The sequence below is a fragment of the Triturus cristatus genome, chromosome 10 (assembly GCF_964204655.1).
Source record: "Triturus cristatus chromosome 10, aTriCri1.1, whole genome shotgun sequence".
NCBI lineage: Eukaryota > Metazoa > Chordata > Amphibia > Caudata > Salamandridae > Triturus > Triturus cristatus.
The window spans coordinates 1,027,594,401-1,027,615,680 of record NC_140593.1 but is presented as its reverse complement, the minus strand read 5'-3'; the positions used below and the strand labels follow the sequence as shown (position 1 = coordinate 1,027,615,680).

The window sequence follows — 21,280 nt, the reverse complement described above, 5'->3', positions numbered from 1 at the left end:
CAGCGAGGCCTCGTTAACATGCAAATGGTCTTTTAAAGACCTGTGAAGTGCTCGGGTGCGGCTGTGTGTGTGCCTGGGAAGCTGTCTCATCCCAGGCTGCCACACACGACGGGGGGGGATGAAGCCCTTTGAGTCCAATGGGTGTTGCGCGCCTGGGTAAAGTGCCTTTAGGTGTGCCCTTTGGTGGGAAGCCAGCCTTCTCCATCAATGGAAGAAAAGTAGGGTGGACTGCAACACTCCCAACAGGGCTTTTAAGTGGAATAAAAAAACTGGGGGTCTCTCAAAGGGGGATTGGGTGATGTAATTTAGGGTGGGGCTTAAAAAACGTAAACTAAAAATCTATGCTTAGCATAGTGTACCTCGTCCGACTGGTATTTTCTGCTTCTGTCATTGCACCCAGATATATAATACAAGTAACATTACACCGACAAAAAGCCAGGACTATTGGCTTTGTCAATGGTTGTTAGTTGCATATAATAAATAAGAAATGACTATAGCTTTCTTGTATATAATATTGAAAATGCTTCAGGTCTGAAATGATGAGACTGAAAGAACTAAAACGAGTCTCTTTGAAATTACCTCAAAGGCAGTGAAAGGTGGTACTGCTGCAGATTTAAGATTTTCATTTCCAACCTTAGGGTGAGGACAGAATGGAGAGTCCAATAGAGACCCGTCTCTGCACCTGCTTTTAAGAACTGGCGGTGCTCAGCATCGGCAAGACCCGGCCCACTTAAAGCCCTGACGACCAATAAAAGCAACAGAATAAGCTTGCATCACAATCTGCCTTGCAAGTTTTGGGTGTTGCGAGAGCAAGAAAAAGGTAACAAGTAGCTGTAAAAGATGGTCCAAATTACAATTGAGTGACATCATAAGCCAAGAAGACGAAGGCCGAGTAGTTTGTGAATGTTACCAGAATCCCAAGGTGTCAATATAGGACCATATAAGACATTGCCCATTAGGAATTTTATATTACATGCTTAGTTTGTTGTAGGTAGCTTAAAAAAGCCCTGCACTTCCAATTTAAGATAACAATTGACAATGATTGAAATTCGAATTTTACAGTTTTCTTTACCTTTCATGAAATACTGCAGATAAAACAATCAACAGTGGCGAGGGCCAGTGGATTTATGCAATTCTGTAGCTGTAGTATTTGTTGCATAATTACGGATTTAGCGTATTTGCCTCATAATGGGTCGCATAATATTCATAATTTGTAGATTTCACAAAAGACGTTGTTTCTTGCACAAATGGATGATAAATAGTGCTGCCAGAGAATGTGTGGAGTAATTATTTTTTACAGCAAAATATAGAACACCGTGTTGCCTAATCTTGTGTTCCATGCTGCATAATCCTTGTAGGTCTGACAATGATAGAACTCTGCAGAGTGGTTTTGAGGCTGTCCTTGTGATGATGAAATTTTATTTCATAGAGAGCCAGGAAATAATGTCTATGTTTCATGGCTCCCTGTGAAATATGGTGTTGGAAAATGTCCCTCTCTAAAGGGTCACACCAAACTTTTTGCCTTCCTCCTTCTATTTTCTTGACCTAGTTTTTGTTGGCTTTAGGACTCTGAGTTCTTTACCCCTGCTAACCAGCGCTGAAGATTATGTGCTTCTCCTCTAAAACATGGTTTGATTGACTTATCCACAACTGGCATACTTAATTTATCTATTAGTCCCTAATAGAGTGAACTATATGTGCCCAGAACCTGTAAATTAAATGCTACTAGTGGGCCTGCAGCACTGAATGCGCCACCTGAAAGTCACCCATAAGGTAGGCCTTAAATACCCATACGAGAGGATGCATGGTATTTAAAAAGTAGGGTATGTATATTTAATGTTTTATATGCCCTGAAGGTTAAAAACCAACAAAGTAATTTTTCACTGTGGCAAGGCTGGCTCACCCAGAGGAAAACACTGCGTTATATTATGACAACTTCTAAAGCTTCATTTCAGTTTGGGAGCAGCTACAAAAATGGTTGGAGGACTAATTTAAAATCCAACTTAACGATCAAGTCTGATTTTATATTATTATTTTGGAAATGGCACTTTTAGAATGCTCTTACACACAATTTGTACATTTGGTAATGTGCGAGAAGAGCACTTTGCTGTTAGGACGAGAACCCTCACTCACCTGAAGGTGACATGCTTCATCATAGGGTTCCCTCCTCACACAAGGACCGCAAGGTACCTTGTGCGGGCTACAATTCCCAAGTATCACCGGGAGGAGCAGAAGTGTTTCAATGAGCAAGATGGTAATGATGATGAGTGAGGGGCAGGGTGCAAGAAAGAAACCTAGAGTGTCAATAAAACTATACCCAGGCAGGCTATTTTTTTTTTTATTCTGGTGCCCTCATCAGATAGAGTTAAAAACATGTGAGGGCAGGGGTAAAGACTACCCTATCTCAGTGGGTCAACATGTTTCAGCCTCTTAATGACTATCTAAAGTTCACTGCATTCATCAGGACCAGAGATAAGCTGTCACTCTGCTTTCAGAAATTAAAACAAAACACTAGCCATACATTTGACTTCATTGCAGTCAGCCTTAACTTTTGACTTTGCCCCAGTCTAGTGCGAGCAGAGAACAGCATTTTCCGCTTTGTGCTTTTGGCGCTAATTTTATTTAAAACTTTAAAATCCATATCTCCGGGTCTACCTATTAGATGTTTAGCATTTTGGGATCATTTTATTAAATAAAATGCACTCCGTTTTTTAAATTGGTTTGGGATGTTTCTTCTGCAGTGTTTTCACTGTATTATTGTTTGAGTACTGCATAAATACTTTACGTATAGCCTCTAAGTTAAGCCGGAATGCCTTGTGCCAATGTACCAGAGGATTAAGCACCGGTTTATTTTGTGACTTTTGTGGTTCAACCCTACAAGTGTTGTGAGTATTATTTGAGGTGGGTTCTCACCCTCATCAACTAATACTCAAATTTCTTGCACAAACAGAACATGAAACTCCATTTCAGTGTGCACAACTGACGATGATATGAACATCTGAACTACACTCCTTTCGTCATTCTCTTGAGAGAAGCAATGCTAACAGGTGTATCAAAACTGTAATACAGTGTCAAATACAACTGACAAAAATACACAGATCTTCTTAGATTTGTTTTTTATCACTTCAACGTAGCAAGGTTGTTTGTGGCAAACATTAATTTTGAACATTCTCCGCATAAACAATTGTCCTAAACTCCTGTAATGAAAAGCATTTATTAAGATATGGAAAATACTTTTTACATTAAACCACAAACATTTAATTTACAGTCTACATGTACCCAGTTAGATTAGAAACAGAATAATGGAAATTGAAGAGTGAAGGAAATAGAAGTAGTAACAACATGCTTTAATGGACTCATAAAAATATAATCACCATGGCATCACTGAAAATAGAAACAAGACTACGGTGATGTAATGCAGTCAGAAGAAAGACTAGCATGATATTGTGGAAATATAAATAAAATGAACTACCATGAAAACAAAGAAAAGAAGCAACATTTCTATGTTATAGATGATACGGAAGGCAAATATAATTCTAGAACAACCAGTGTGGCTTTCACAAATGCATTTGATGCACCATTATAGCATGGTGCTAGGGGATATGAGGCTAGAAACCTACATTTTGCCAACTCTTCCTGAAAAACTGAGCCATCCGAAAAACCTTCTGGTATATACTATGTAGTGGAAGGGTTGAACCTCCCAAGAAGAGAACGTAGGAGTGATTAAGTAATAAACGTACTTGGAGAGACTGTAAAAGTAACCATACATCAAATATGAGAAGAGATTGCCCAAAATAAAGAGACGGGCACACACATCACAGCAAAAGGTACCTAAATTAAAAGAAATTCCCCAAAGAAACTGCCCTATGTGAATGTTTTGCCTCACTGGAAGGCTGCACTGACTTAAGGGCAGAAAAGGTTAGAACTAAGACCCAATTTCCATTTGCCTCAAACGTTACACGAACACACCACCTAACCTGTCCAAGGTGAAACTTTCATTTTAATAGATTACAGCAAACCTTAAGACACTACACTACAGTTGTAAAAGAGGGTGGATTATGAACCACAGCTTTGCATTTTCTGTCTAATCTTCTGACATACTGGACCAGACTGAAGCTGGAGGGATGAGAAACAACCTACAAAAATCTTTGTTATTTCCATCGAATAGCCCACAGTCTGCAGGTTTACAGAGTACCCTAGAATATCAGTAATATTTTCTGGGCAATCTCTTATTTTAAGTATTTTTATTAAGATGTTATAATTTCAAAATGTCACAGAACATGTCTTGTTCATTAAAAGCCAGGACATTTGAAAGAGATAATCACTTCCCAACTAACTGTGGTGTGCTTATTCAAAATATTTCACAGTTAGGTGTCCCTGCAGTTATAGTATAAAGTGATCAAACATTAATTAATGCATTCATAAACTCCAGCCCCTTTGACCGCTTTATCATATACAAACAACAAAATGCAATTTGTGTGTTCTGTTTCAATTCTCAAACATTTATTATTCCAGAGAGAACATGGATTTGCCCCCAGTGTATTCATATAGAAAACAGTACACAGAAGCCAGCCCAACCACTCCTTTATAGTCGTATCTATTGCCCTCACCTTCACACCTGGACCTACATGTGCACACGATCAAAAGGCATATAGGTTTTTTTTTTATATTACACAGCCTTCTCAGTAGAGCCAAAACCCATCTGGATCTTTGCACTGATTATAACTGGAAACAAAAGAAAAACCACACAAGGGGATCAAAGAATGAAGGACAATGCAAATATCCTCCTGTTGTGCTCCTCAAGCTTTTTACCATTTGCATCCTTTCAGGTGCTGGGGCCGCACTTTCACACAGGCAAAGTGGAAGGCAGTTGTGAGATCATCCAGATGCCATATCCAAATATTAACTAAAATTGGTGATTAATGGTTGATAATACATCATGAAGAATGTGCAAGGATTACCAACAAATAATCACATACTGATGCTATAAAGTAGTGATCAACAAAGGGTTCAAACCAGGGGTCTCCAACAGGTAGCTCCCCACCTTTCCACTTCCGACAGACTGCATCGCTCCCTAAGTTCTTAAAGGACCCCAACACCTGGCTTTTCGATGGAACTCAGTGACCTCCAGAACCGGCATACCCCCCACTCCCTTTTCCTCAGTGCCTTGGGACCCGATCCGGGTGAGTAGCTTGCGCTTTATAAACCCCTGATTGATTAATTGATTGTAGCTCAGAAGCTACTGGTAACTCACCAATACCCTGAAAATAGCTAGCTAAAATTGCAGATCAGCGCAGTATGTAATTAAGAGGATTTCGTTAGCCAATTGAAGAAGGCAGTGCAACACAGCTCTGGACCTTTAGAGTGGCAGCTAGCCAAACCAATGGTAGAGCCACGTGCTTACATACAAAATAAATACTGTGAAAGCCTGAGGGACTTGCAACATGATCAACTCTGTCCACTCTCAATTTAGCAACGTGCATTGATCATTGTAACTTTTCAAGCCATACTCTATATGACATACAGTGTATGTGAAAAAGACACAATCTTCTTAGAGTGCTTTGTTATTTAACGTGAAAAGGGCATATTTGGTAGAAAAATTTGTATTTTGTGGAAAGTGAAAATACTGATGTTTAGAAACAAAATGATTGAAAATCCAACATACTTGAAGTTGCTCTTTGAATGATAATTCATGGTTTGTTTGGGAGATTCATAACTATTAACATTTATTTTGTGGTGCTACATTACTGTTGGTAACCCTGAGGATCCAAAAACATCCATATATTGTTAATTCCACATCCATTTATCTTGAATAGATATCCATGTGTCATCTGTGTGAGTGTGTATATATTACCTACTGGCGGTTGTCAGTAGGTAGTTATAGTTAGGACCTTGTTTCTATTCAAAAAGCATTTTTTCTTTTGCCAATATCTTTGGCGCCGTTTGACGAATGTTCGCGAAATTTTCAAAACTTGTGGGGCGCTCCTGTCCTGAAAGTTTCGAGGTGATTCGTCAAGCAGGGACTGAGAAAAATGGGGGTCCCAAAGCACGTCTTCTCCATGTTAATTTCTTTAGGAATTTTTGGAACAGGCTACAGTCCGAACTGCTGAACGGAATAAAACCAAACCTGGCTAAAAGGTAGCTCTTGGTTCAGAAAGCGCCCTTTTTTTAAATGGTGTAAATCCATTCAGCAGTTCCTGAGAAATTAAAAAAAGAAAAATATTGACATCTGAGCACCGAGGAGGGTTCGCGAACCCTCCCGAGCACGAGCTTCATTCTAATTGGCTGCCAGCACTCCAAACCAGAAAGTGTTGGCAGCCATCTTGTGACACAACAAAACAGTAAAACAAAGATGAAAAACAAGAAAAGGGGGCAGGGTAGAAACACCCTGACCCCCTAGGCCTGCTCAGGGGGTTACCACAAGGTCCCCAGGCCCAAAAAAAATTAAAAAACATTTTTAAAAAACGTCCGAATTCGCTCTGGGTGCGCGAATCTGGACAACATTTTTTTTAAAAACTAAGTATGGGCTTCCGTACTTTGTTTTTGAAAGCTCCCGGGTGGGCTAGGTCCTGGGGGCAATGACAAATTGATTTGTGGGGGCCCGCAGTGGCCCCCACAGCCCAGGGGACCACCACCTCCCCAGGGCTTTATAATTTATTCATGGGGGCACGCAGCCCCCCAAGCCCTGGGGACCGCCACCTCCCCGGGGCTTCATGTCAATAAGGGCAGGGGGTCCTCGAGGCCCCCCAAGCCTAAGGGACCACCACCTCCCTGGGGTACTCTGTACGTAAATACAGAGGTCCGTTACAGACCCCGGGCCCTGGGGACCACAACCTCCCCGGGGCTTTAAAATGATGGGAGGTGGACTGTGTGGTCCCCCTCCTGGAGCCCTCCTTGGCCCTAGGGACCGCCAACCACCAGGGCCGGCTCCTGCAATGTCCTGGGGTGCCCACCCCGGCACATTGCCGTTTGCTATGTCAGGGCGGGAGCACGGGTCCCACCCTGTCATAGCAAACTCTGCTTTGCTTCATTGAAGTGAGAGCAGGTTGTCCTGCTCTCGCTTCAATGAAGCAAAGCAGGATTGCTTTTGCGCAAGAGGAGCTGCCTTTCAGCAGCTCCCCTTGTGCAAAAACAATGCAGCTCCCGCAGGAGGCGGGGAGCTGGCGGGACCCCGGGGGCAATTGGGGCTCCCCCCACGGTCCCCAATGGTAAAGCCAGGCCCCCGAGCCCAGAAGTGGCCCAAGAGGGGGGCCCCTCCCCTGTAATACATTTTTTTTTTTAACGGAACGGCTGGCCCTGGGGGATGGGGTCCTCTGGGCCATAATTGGCCTTAGGAGGGGACCATGTGCCCCCCTCCTAAAAAAAAAACACAGGTTGGCCATGCTCCGGGAATGGGGTCTCCGGGGCCAGAAGTGGCCATGGGAAGGGGGGCCATGTGGCCCCCCCATACTATTATATTTTTTAAAAAAACACAACGAGGCAGTGCCTCAGGGGATTGGGTTCCCGGGGCCATTATACACCTCAGGAGGGGGGCCACACGGCCTCCCTCCAATAAAAAGTATAGAAAATGCTGGCCAAGCCCCGGGGATGGGGTCCCCGGGGTCAATAGCGGCCCAGGGAAGGGAGGCCACCCGGCCCCCTGCCTGTTTTTTGGGGTTTTTTAAAATTCTCAAGCCCTGGAGGATGGGGTCCCCAGGGCCCAAAAAATTGTAAAAGAAGGGGGGCCACACAGACCCCCCCTTCTACAAATATTTAAAACATAGGAAAGCCGGCATCACGCCGGAGGCCCCGCCCCCTCCCTGCACCCCTCTGCAAACGCGCCCCCTGGCGCGTTCTTAGTTGGGGAATTAAGTCCCCTTGAATACTGAGGGTCCCTGGGGGGCAACTACCCCACCAGGTACCTCCAGTAAGTGCCACAGAGCTGGATTGCAGAGAGGTGGTCCAAGGCCATGCCCCTTTTTACACCACTCTGCCTCTTGGCGCACTGCTGGTGGGGCGATGAGGTCCACTTGTGTCTGGAGGACCTCAGGACACAAGTGGACTTCATCCCTTGAGCAGCAGTGCACCAAGAGCCGCGTTTGCAGAGTGGTGTAAAAAAGAGGGCGTGGCCTTGGACCACTCTCAGCAATCCAGGTGTGTGTCGCTTACTGGAGGTACCTGGTGGGCTAGTTGGCCCCCAGGTGTCATGACTTTGCAAAATTCCAATCATGCTTGGCCATCCTGATTGTCACAAAATGCAATCATGTTCGCATAAAACCATAAACCCTAATCATCTTTGTCATCTAGGTTGTAATGCATAAAATCATGCTGCAATGTACTTTTCTTATGTTGTTACAATAGTTGTGGTGGTTGGGTATACAAGTGCGTTCTTTCCCCTGACTATTAATGGTTAACTAAACTATAATTGCTAATTACCAAGCACATGAACGGGCACATAGTAAACTGTCAAAATTATGCAGGAAACACGTTCTGCCAAATAACTGCACACTTCCTTCTTCACGTGTCCCTATCCAAAGAACAGCATGCGCTTTGAACACGTGATGCGCTCTCATGAGAAAGCATTTGAATTTCACGTTAAGCTTATAAGTAGTTTATTCCCAAATGGACGACACACTCAACCAGGAAGCTCAGTGCATAATGAATAATTGAAGGTCGAACAAACCGTCTAAACTGTCAACATGAGAACGTCCAGCTGTCAACATTCCAGCTGGTAGCTGCCGCGCGCAGGAGGGGAGGGGCGCGCGGTGAGAAGCAAATAGCTAAGGTGAACAGGTTAAGTACACAACACAACACATCTCCTTCCCATATAAATAGTTGGACCTAAAGGAAGAAAGGAAGAAAAAAGAAACACAGACAGATGCCATGCCTAGTTAACTATTCACAAATATAGTCTTTATATTTGCAGGGTTTAACCGCACTGCAACCGCATTTACTGGTGATGGTCACTTCATCCAAAGTGTTGTTCTCCGGCACCAGTTCATGACTCTGTTCCTGTCTGTCACTTGAATCCAAAGAACTACTTGTGGCACACGTATCAGGATAACTGATTTCACCACTAGGCTCCAAAACCTCTTGGTCTTCCACAGACACATTATCACTAGCCTTACCAGGAGATGCCTCCGAGGCGCTTGTGCTAGGTTCTCTCATCCCCCCAATGGTTTCAATATTCTCACCACCTTCACTTCCTCCATTGTTTTCTCTAATAGTTTGTGGGAACATGCCGTCATAATCACCCTCAGAATCAGATGATACTTGTTGTATCCAATCCTGCTTGTCTAGCACAACCCTTTCCGCATCCGCTTCCTTTAGTTCCTGTCCAGTTATGACTTTTTGAACACCATCCGTCCTATTACAGACAGACAATGCAGATGCGTGCCATACTCTTCCATCACTGAGGAGTGCAGAGTTGCAGAACACCTTTTCCACCATTAGCGGATTAGTAAATCTACTTTGTCCTTTTACTACGTTTCCACTCCTTTTCACTCTCACCTCGTCACCTTCTTTTAGTCTGATAACTTTGCATTTATACTTGCTGTCAAATTTTTCTTTGCTCAGATCTTTTGCCTCCTGTATTCTCTTTCTGACTACTTCTACAGACCACTCTGATTTCCTTGCACTTTTGAGCCATCCGATATTATCCTTAGATACGGGAGTTCTGCCTCTCATAATCTCAAAAGGACTTACCAAGGTTTTCTCTCCAGGAGTAATCCTGTACCCCCAAACCATTTTGTTCAGTTCTTTCCTCCAACACTTTCCATTGTTGTTTGCCAACTGGATGATGCCTTTTATGACTCTATTAAATCTCTCTACTGCACCATTGCCAGCAGGGTGGTAAACCGAAGTAGTTTTGTGTTTAATGCCATTCCTGTCTACAAACTTTTTGAAGATCTCAGAAGTGAACTGACTTCCATTATCGCTGACAATGGTTTTTGGTATGCCCTCTCTAGTGAAAATTCCGTCCACAAATGTTATAATGTCAGAGGCATCGACCTTCCTACAAATCTTAATTTCAGGCCATTTTGAAAAGTGATCTACTAAGACCATTACGTGCACATGTTCCTCTTGCCATCTTACAGGGCCGAGTATGTCAATGCCCACCCTCTCCCATGCCATGTCCGGACACTTCAGTGGTTGGAGAGGAGGTCTAAGGGTCGTTTGTGATTTGTCTGAATTTTCACATTGCATGCAGTTTCTCACCGCTCTCTCAATTTGTATGTCGCACCCAGGCCACCAATACCAATTTTTAATTCTTTGTTTGGTTTTGTTTATGCCCAAATGTCCCTCATGGCAAAGTTCAATGAGATTCTCTCTTAATGTGGTCGGAGGTATAACCTTCCCTTGTCTTAAAACCAGTTCGTTTTCCACGGACAGTTCATTCCTCAATTCCCAGAAAGGCCGCAACTCATCTCTCAGTAATACCTTTTTGGGCCATCCTTTCACAATAACCTTCCTAACCTCGTTTAAGGTTCCATCTCTTTTGTTCTCTTTGTTCCATACCTCTTTTGTAATGCTCGGGAACTCTTCATTGATGCTTGCCACACATAGTTCTTCTTCCTTTACTACTTTTTCCACATTCTTCAAAGGCAACCTGCTCAGAAAATCTGCAACTACATTCTTTGTACCAGGCAGATATTGAACTTCGTAGTTGTAGTCCAGCAGTTTTATAGACAATCTTGCCAACCTAGGTGATGCATTATATAAACCTTTCACAGTAAGAACTTTTGTCAACGGCTTGTGGTCACAACGTAGGAAAATTCTTTTCCCCCAAATGTAATGTCTGAAATGTTTCAGACCCCACACGCATGCTAATGCCTCACGCTCGATAACGGCGTACTTCTCCTCCGTTGGGGTTAAAGAACGGGAGGCAAAAGCAATCGTGACTTCCTTAACATCGCACTCTACTTGCGTAAGGACTGCACCAATACCTTTACCACTGGCATCCGTGGTAACCACACATGTAAGATTGTTGTCAAATCCTTTAAGGGGCGGAGCGTCACAGATCTCTTTTTTCAAGCTTTTAAAACTGTCTTCACAGTCTTGCGACCAGTCGAATTTATTCTTATTCTTAAGAAGGGTCCTAATGCAGTAAGTTTTCATGGAAAAGTTCCTTACAAACTTTGAATAATATTCCACCAGTCCCAAAAACGCTCTGAGCTCTTCCTTGCTTTGTGGTTCTGGGGCATCCTTGATAGCCTTAATTAATTCTTTTTTTGGTTTTATACCATCTTTAGTGATTTCATGACCCAGGTAGGTGACGGAATTATGGCTGAAACTGCACTTTTTGTACTCTGCTGTCAAACCACTTTTCTCTAAGATCTTAAGTACTTGTACCAACCGGTGGTCATGATCAGTTTGGTCTTTCCCCATAATGAGGATGTCATCCTGAAAAATGAGTAATTTTCTTACCCCCTTGAATATCTCATGCATTAGTCTTTGGAATAGTGCCGCTGCAGATGCAAGCCCGAAAGGTACCCTTTTAAACCTGAAACACCCAAAAGGTGAAACAAAAGTGATAAGGTGTCTGCTTTCGGGGTGCAGTGCTACCTGGTGGTAGGCAGCAGCCAAGTCTATGGTCGAAAATATTTTCATATCTTTAGTAAGAGACAACATCTCGTTTATTCTTGGTAAGGGAAATTGGTCGATAAGAATATTCTTATTTAGGTCGCGCAAATCTATGCACAACCTCAACTTTCCGTTAACCCTTCTTGCGACCACCAGAGGTGCGACCCATTCCGATGATTCTGTGGTTTCGATTATTTCTGCTTCCAGTAGTTTATCTATTTCTGATCTCACCTCATCCCTTAATGACAATGGTATTTGTCTCACCTTATGCAGGCAGGGCACTGCATCTTCTTTTAGTTTTATTACATGTTGGAATCCATTGAGTTTACCTGTTTTCCCATTAAAAACTTTGGGAAACTTGTTAACCAACTCACAGCCCGGTAGCACCTCATGTTGTGTAACCAGGACCTGTTCAACACTGTTTGGGTTTAGAGTTATTCCAAGTTTTCCCTGGTCCCTCCAACCAAGCACCGAAGGGCCAGTGACAGCAACATACAACTTGCTGCTGGTTTTTCTTTCTTTAAATGCAAATGTAAGTTCTTTGAAACCCATAAGTTCAATCGGTTCTCCCGTGAATGTTTTAAGTGATATGTCAGGTTTTTCTAATTGTCTCCCCACCTTACTTCTAAATTTCTCCCTCCAAACATCACGGTTGACTATTGTGCATGGTGACCCAGAATCAGCTACTATATCTATATTCACACCTCCAATTTCCACTAAGCACATGGGTTTCTTTTTCTTGCTCTTCTCTTCATCCTCTTTAGCTGTTGCCTCAGTTACATTTAGTACACATAAGTTGTACTCCGAATCATCCGAAGAGTCTTGCTCAAATTCTTCCTCTTCCTCATCCTCTACAAATTTTACTTTTTCTTTCATTTTCCTTTTGCAGGCTTTCTGAAAATGACCAATGATCCCACATTGGGTACATTTGTTGTTTCTCGCTGGGCATTTCCAGTCATTCGCCAAATGCTTACTGCTACCGCACCTGTAACACTTCAACTGCTCGTACGAACTAGCATTCCCTTTGAATTTGGTTGTGTCCTTCACTCTATTTTTAGTACTTTTCTTGTACCCACTTATTTTTGCCACCACATTAGTTTCCTCATATTTACCTTTTCCCTCATTGATGACTTCCTTCGCACAACGACCAGTCAATTCTGCTTTCTTTACGATATCAATAACCTGTTGGAGAGGTTTTTCACCTTTAGCCCATAAGGCGTCCTGTATGTTAGAATTTGCAGCACACATCACTATTTGATCCCTAATTAAGTCATCATGCATGTTTTCAAACTTGCATAAGAGCGCCAAGTTCTTTAAAGCAGCAACGTAGTCATCTATATTTTCTTCTTTTCCTTGTTTCCTTCTGTAGAACTTATACCTGAGCACCGCTACACATACTGTAGGTTTATAATATCCATCTAAGTCCTCCATTGCCTCATCATAAACATTCCTCTCTCCTCCAACTCTTATTTTCTTAGTAATGTTGTTATACACTGTTATACCACCTGCACCTAAACAATGTAACAATATTTTTTTTTCCTCCTGTTTTAGTGGTTCATCCTCTTTATCAAATGTGGATATATAATTACTGAAATATTCCTTCCACTGTTCCCACTTCACAGTTGGTACGCCAGTACCCTTTAAGAACGCTTCTGGTGGCTGTAAATTATATATATTGCCTGTTGCCATGCTCAGTCCTTGCCTTACTTTATTTATCAATACAATTATTTTTTTTTGTTTTATTTCCTTCTTAGATGCAAATGCGATAAGGCGTCACAGTCTGTTCTCTTATTTCACTTACTGTTTCTATGTGTCAGTCACGGACTTAATTCAACTCTCACCTGCTCATTTGCGCCCATGCGTTCGAACTCCTAGTCGATTATAACTCTTTTCTTTAACATCCGCACCTTAGCGCTTGAACAATCAAAGTCCCGTATGCCTCCGTCAGACTCGTTAGTAGAATTTTCAATCTGCTTCTTCTTTACTATGAAACTTCCTCAAAGATGGTGGCACGCACACTTCCTGTAGGTGGTTGCGCGATTGAAAAACTAGAACGCCGACTCTACTTCCTGTAATTCCTCTTCCTCCTTCTACGTCACGACGTTCTAACAGCAGCGCCTAAGTTCTGAGGTGAATTCCTATCGACGTATTATGCTAAACAAACTTGTCATTTTACATCAATAATGACTTTAAAGTTCACCTGCGATGACTTGACGGCTGCGTTCAATCTGTGAGAGTCATTAGGCTTAATTCCAACTTCCTTTGTTTTTCGCCAAGAGCGTAGTCTTCCTTTAAAGCTTATTTAAGTTGCGCGTTCTTCTGTACCCACAACGCTCTTTCTCTCCTTCCTTACAATTCCATTTTCACCTTCGTAATGCGAGTAAGGAATTCCTTTTTATTTTCTTATTTAGAACGCTGCTTTACTATTATTCACTTCCTTTGCGTAACAATAGTCCTCTTTTCAATTTCCACATTATCCGCCGCACTTACTTTATTTTCCTTTTCTTTCTTCCAATGTACTTCTTTTTACTTTTCCTAGCTATTGCTCCTCAATTTCATATCAGTCTTTTCAAATCTTCCCTCATATATTTCAAATTCAATTTCTTCCTCTCGTGGGTTCATCCATGCGTTGTCCGACCATGACTCGTCGCCAAAATGTAATGATGAATACTCAAGGTTAAGCTTATAAGTAGTTTATTCCCAAATGGACGACAGACTCAACCCGGAAGCTCAGTGCATAATGAATAATTGAAGGTCGAACAAACCGTCTAAACTGTCAACATGAGAACGTCCAGCTGTCAACATTCCAGCTGGTAGCTGCCGCGCACAGGAGGGGAGGGGCGCGCGGTGAGAAGCAAATAGCTAAGATGAACAGGTTAAGTACACAACACAACATGCAACAACGTGTTGAATGCACGCAGCACACGCGAGCGGCAGGAAGGTATTTAAGCCGCTCGCGCTTCACTGTCAGTGCTTGGTCTCGTTAACTGCAAATTCCTTACCTGAATCCCCGGCTCCGGATTTGACGCTCCTTCAAGCGGAGCTGTTCCACTGCTTCAGCAGCATTCCTCTCTCGCCCCCCTGACTCCGGTTGCATTCTTCGTTCTTCCCTGAGCTTCGGGTACAGATTTTCTTCTTCCTGTGACCACGGAGATTCTTCTTCCGTTTCCGGGTCCTCGGCCCTGTGAAAACAAAAACAAAAAGAGATAAGTAGCAGTTTATTGCAAGGCCTTGTAATAAATTAAGCTGAAGACAATCGGTGAGTGTTTTCTAACGTTTTACAATTATATAAAGGACTTCAAGAACTTGTTTAACAACCTTGAAAAACACTATTCTTGTTACAAGGAGAAACAAGCATTGGAAATAAGCATTGGACATTGCTGATTTAAAAAACCTATGCAAAGACATTTTTTAATCCAAGAATTAGAAGAATTCTGAGATTTCTAATCACATTTTATTTTTATGCATCTTTTGAACTTCGTGGTAAAAGTGATTACCATGTACGAAGGTACACTTATGAAAGAATGTGGAAGACATAATTGAATGGCTAATAGTGCTATGTTAAACCTAAGAAGCTAAATGTTAGTATTGGTTTTCTTGTTTACAGGACAAGCAAAGTTTATGCAATAATCGATAGAACAGTTTCAGGAGGCATAGGAGAATCGTTAATTTTATTTATGTAAAGATTTACTGATCTTAAGTTGTACCTTGAATCATTAATACCTTATGTGATAGTGTACCTAATGTATGGTTTATTCGTTTATATATACTTCCAGACATCACCAAACTCAGAGTCAGCTTAATACTTTCGCTACACCACAGAAGAGAAGAACCAGTGTTGACAAGGTGTTTTACACGCAACCAGTCCGAAGGTGCTTCTTCTCTCCCATCCCCCTTTCCCCTTGGAGGCTTTCCAGAATTCAGAGTGTATACATCTCTCTGCGTTTTGGGGAGTCCTGGCAGACTACAGGATAGGGGATGAAGTCCAATTTACTCCTGAGGGACTTTTGGTGCAAATAAGCCCTCCTAGTACCTCCTCTAAGTTCTATGCAGCAGTATTCCTGAGCGCTGGTCGGAGGCCCAGCACCCTTTCTCCACACTCTCCAAACATGACTACTACTTCTGCACCTCTGACTTAAAGGTAGTTTGGAGCCCCCTGCCCTATTATTTACTAGGGCTTTACAGAGGAGGTCATGCCAAACACAGGGGTACCCCAATTCATAGTGTTCCCTAGTGTATGTATGTGTTTTCACTGTATTTTAAGTGTCTTTTAGCTCTAGGCCTGGTTAGTCAGAGTCAGTTACCACCAGTACCCGTCAGCAAAATGTTGGGGGCACAGGATGAGTTTGCAACAAGGCCTCTTTCTGCTCCTCTGTTGGTTCTTTGTGCACATCTCTTGCTTCTTTCTGCACCTTTCTTCATCTTTCTGGACTTCTGTTGCCTCTTTTCGCATTTCTCTTGCTTCTTTCTGTACCTTTCTTCGTCTTTGTGGACTTCTGTTGCCTCTTTTTGCATTTCTCTTGCTTCTTTCTGCGCCGTTCTTTCTCTTTCTGCACATGTCCTACCTCTGTGGACATAGTTAGAAATTAAAATGTAACAAACCTTTGAAATTCACTGAAAAAAACCACAGGTTTCAGCGATGCTATAGTTAGAAATTAGCATATAAAAACCTTTGAAATTCACTGAAAAAAATAAAGGTTTCAGGGATGTTATAGTTAGAAATTAGCATTTAAAAAACCTTAGAAATTCACTGAAAAAAACACAGGTTTCAGGGACATTATAGTTAGGTGAACATTTCACTCGTACAAAACCAGAGATGTTCAACCGTTATAATTACTTAAGCTAACTATAACTTGCGCCCCAGCAATGAACTGCTGATGACATCACATATTACATCATTCATGACATGGTCAGTGACATCACTGATGACATCATCCATGTGATAATCTGATGCACCTCCTCTTACCCTAATATAACCTTTGATATATCTACTCTAAAATACAGACTACCATTTTCAAAACAATAGACACATCAATACCAGTTACTACATACCCACTCACTGATTCCTAGGTATTCACACACATCCACTCATTCACCCATACAGGCACTCATAGATGCAGTCACTCATCAATACAGCAGTATCATATGCACTCATACACCTATACAGACACTCACACACCACCACTGACCCATAGAGTTACTCACACACCTAGTCAGTCATGCAAAGAATGAATCATACTCCCATTTACTCAACTATACAGTTATACACACACCACTTCACTTATTCATACAGATACTAACACATACATACTCTCTTCTACAATCACTGACACAAGCACACATTCATCCATACAGACACTCTCACAATCACTCACTCTCGCATATAGTCATTTATATACTCCAACACTCACATATACTGCCTTTCACATATGTATTTACTCACACATGTACCACCATTCACTCACCAACACACCCATACACACACTCACCCACCCATACAGCCCTTCACAGATGCACTTTTAAACCTATACATCCAGTGAATCACCTACTGACACATCTATGCACAGAGTCACAATCCCCACCCACCCACACAGACACTCGGGCACCCATACAGATACTCAGACAATCAATCAATAACCCATATAGACACTCATGTAACTACTCACCAACCCATGCAGCCGCTTACACACCAACTGACAGACCAATACAGACATTCACACAGTATAGTCACTAACCCATGCATTCAGTAAGACACAATTAATCACTCACGTATACAGTCAGTCCCGCACCTACTAAATCATCCATTCAGACACTTATACACCCACTCATTCTTCAATACACCCTGGCATATATATATATAAAACATATTTAAACTTTACAGAAACACACATTCACTGGATAATGTCATCAGGGATGTCATCAGTGATGTCATTTGAGATGTCATCAGTGATGTCACTGACCATGTCATGAATGATGTAATATGTGACATCATCAGCAGTGCGGGGGCACGAGTTATAGTTAGCTCAACTAACTATAACAGCCGAATTTCTCTGGTTTTGTACAAGTGAAATATCCAACTAACTATAACGTATATATATATATATATATATATATATATATATATATATATATATATATTATCTACTGGCGGTCGCCAGTAGATAGTTATAGTTACAACCTAGTTTCCATAGGAAATCTCAAAATTCTATTTTGAATAACTTTGGCGCCGGTTGACGAATCCTCGCGAAATTTTCAAAACTAATGGGGCGCTCTGTTCAGCTCCTACCCTGAATGTCTCGGGGTGATTCGTCAAGCGGGGGCAGAGAAAAAGGGGGGGTCCCAAAACGCGTTTTCCCCATGCATTTTTCCATAGGACCTTTAGTCGCAGCTACAGCCCGAACGGCTGAACAGAATTACGTGAAATTTGGCAGAGAGGTAGCCATAAGGTCAAGGAAGTGCCTTTTGCAGGTCTGGTGTAAATCTGTTCAGTATTTCCTGAGAAAATAGCATTTAAAAGCATATCAATATCTATACGCGCGCACCGTGCGTGCACTGTGCGCGCACCCTGCCGTGCGCGAGCGCAATTCTGATTGGTTGTTAGATGTCGGTAAACATTCGAACGGTCGAAACCAGGAAGTGTCGGCCGCCATTTTGTCTCTCGCAGTCTGAGGGGGTGAAAAAAGAAGGTGGAGAACGTGAAAAGGGGGCCGAGTGGACAGTTCCTGACCCCCTAGCCTTGGTCAGGGGGTCACAGAAGGACCCCCAAGGGCGAAAAAAAAAATAATAATAAATACATAACTTAGCATTTAAAAAACCGTACAAATTCACTGAAAAAACCATAGGTTTCACACACGTTATAGTTACGAATTAGCATTTAAAAAACCTTGCAAATTCACTTAAAAAACCATAGGTTTCACACATGTTATAGTTAGCTGGACATTTCACTCGTAAAAAACCAATGAAATTCCCCCGTTATAGTTAGTGCAGGCAACTATAACTCACGCGACCGCAATCCTCTGCTGATGACGTCAGATATTACATCACTGATGACATATGTGTCTTTATGAAAAATAAATATTTGTAATATATGTATAGCTAAAGATTAATGGAAGAAGACATGGGTAAATAAGTGTCTAAATACAGTGATGTAATATCTGACGTCATCAGCAGAGGATTGCGGTCGCGTGAGTTATAGTTGCCTGCACTAACTATAACGGGGGAATTTCATTGGTTTTTTACGAGTGAAATGTCCAGCTAACTATAACATGTGTGAAACCTATGGTTTTTTAAGTGAATATATATATATATATATATATATATATATATATATATACATATATATATACACAAATGAAGTGGGTTTTCCTGGGACCAGTCCCGAGTCAGGTGTTGCGTCTACCGGCAAAAGCCCAAAGCCGGAAATGAATTAATCCAAAATTCGTCAAAGTATGGGACGCACTCTCAGAGGTCAAGTTGCTACACCAAAAGTTTTAATATTTGTAAACCGCTACGCGTTTCGACACCAACAATGTGTCTTGTTCACACGATAGTACAGCTTCAAAGAAAAGTGCATTAATAGACAATGAACATCAAAGACGGACCAACAAATGCAAAGTAACAGTGGCGGCCATATTGGAAAATGTTGAAATTTACCTAATACCAGGATATTTACTGTTTACATGTCTCGTGAAAATACTGATCATTACCATCATTGGCGAAAATGACTCAAGTTTACACGTTATTCAAATGCGAGATATCACAAGCACGCAAGTTATCTAAGGCATGGCAGATTGCGCACCAAATTTCGTCAAGCTAGTGTTTACATGGTGAACCCCCAAGTGGGGGAACTCGTATCGGACCAAATGATCCTATGCCCGTGCATTGACCCGAGATCCATAAAAGACAGTATGTGATCTCGTAATAATTATATCGATGTAGCATCGTAAATGTGAAAACAAGAGTAAATACCAACAATAATTTTTGATTACTATTTGCAATTTGTAGAAGCACACCAAAAGTCATGAGTGTCCATTAAGGAGCAAGGTGCTCAGGCGCAAACAGCTAATATTTCATTACCCAAGTGGGGGAACAGGTATATTACCCTTGTGCCCGAAGATCATGTGCCAATTACAAATGTAATGGTTCATGGAGCTTAAAAAATGTACAGCCGGTGCTGTACCACAAGACACAATTCAAGATATAAAGCCGACAGGTCTCAATGGTCTAAAGCTGAATATTATCACGATGTTCATTGTTAAACAAGTGTTATACCATAAAGAAAACTACCAGCAATTAGCTTGTGCTAAACAAGTGCAATAAAAAGTTCTTCCTTATCTCTCAATGTGCAGAAAATCATAGCGAAGAAAAGGGTGGGGAACCCGTGCAGAGTCCTGGAACATGATGGGTCCCTTCCTTTTCTCCTGTGATAAAATGAGAAGAGAAAGATATTTACAATTAAAAATGTGATCTTGAATACTGAAAAAACACAAGGTTAAACAGTAAAATCACACAGTTACAGAACTAGGAGAAAAGCTACAAAGAGAGAAAAAAGGAGAATTAGTCATTATATAAGTGTGTAGCCAGTTCCTCATCAAGGTTATGTTTACCAGGTACTCTAGTCTCAAGATCCATAATCCATTTGGATTCTTTCCTCCTGAGCTCAAGTTCTCTATTACCACCTCGTCTCCCTAGATTAATTTGCTCAATTGCAAAAAATCTCAAAAGTAAATTGTTAGATTGGTGTTTTTCTTGGAAGTGTCTAGCAATTGGATAGTGAAGATCTGCATGAGTGATAGCTCTTAAGTGTTCCTGGATACGTTTTTTTACCATGCATATAGTGCTACCAACGTACCTGAGCTTGCACGGGCACTCTAGGACATATACCACATAATTAGAGCTACACGTAAGAAACTGTGAAATGGTTCTTCTGGGGCATCCGGGTATTGCAAAATCTTTGACCATGTGGCTGGATCTACAAGCTCTGCAATGTCCACACGGACAAAACCCTTTGAGATCATGTAGGTTTTTGTTACGGTTCACTGTTATGTCACCCTTGACAAGCATGTCCCTTAGGTTTCTGCCCCTCCTGTATGTAATGAGAGGTCTATCACTTATCTTCTCTCCTATGATGTTATCTGATTGGAGACTTTTCCAATTGTCTGCTAGAACCTTACTAATCTTCTTGGAATCATGTGTAAAGGTAGTAATTACTCTTAAGCAGGCCTCTTCTTTTTTGTCTTTCTGAGTATATTCGAGACTCATGGGCCTGGTGACTTCTTTTATTTTGCTCAGAGCTATTGTGAGTACTCCTTCAGGGTAACCTCGTTCTCTGAATCTGGCAAGTATCTTAGCCTGTTCATGACTGAAAATGTCATCAGTGCCACAGTTTCTTCGCGCCCTCAGTAATTCCCCATAAGGAATGCTCCCTTTCAGTGCTTCAGGATGAGCACTGAGGGCGTGAAGAAGACTGTTACCGGCCGTTTCTTTGCGATGGAGGCTAGTAATCAAGGTATTGTTGTGTACAGTTATCAGTACATCAAGAAATTCAGTTTCAATCTTACTCATGTTATAAGTCAATTTGATATTGTACAAGTTGTTATTGAGTTTGCCAATAAAATCAATGGCTTCATTCTCAGTACCACCCCATACAATAAAAAGGTCGTCAATGTACCTCATCCAGACTTTAACATGCACTAGATCCAATTGAAGCAAAGTATTG

At 41.7% G+C, this 21,280-nt stretch overlaps 1 protein-coding gene across 2 annotated transcripts in view; it reads right to left on the bottom strand.

The window, feature by feature from the left end:
• Window positions 1-21,280, bottom strand: part of LOC146796473 (retinol dehydrogenase 16-like) — a 255,129-nt gene that overhangs the window by 54,921 nt on the left and 178,928 nt on the right. For both annotated transcript variants that reach the window (XM_085629077.1, XM_085629076.1), the window contains exon 5: window positions 14,565-14,744. In XM_085629077.1, the coding sequence (XP_085485203.1) occupies window positions 14,596-14,744 (149 nt within the window). In that variant the 3' untranslated portion in view covers window positions 14,565-14,595. The remainder of the gene's footprint in view (window positions 1-14,564; window positions 14,745-21,280) is intronic.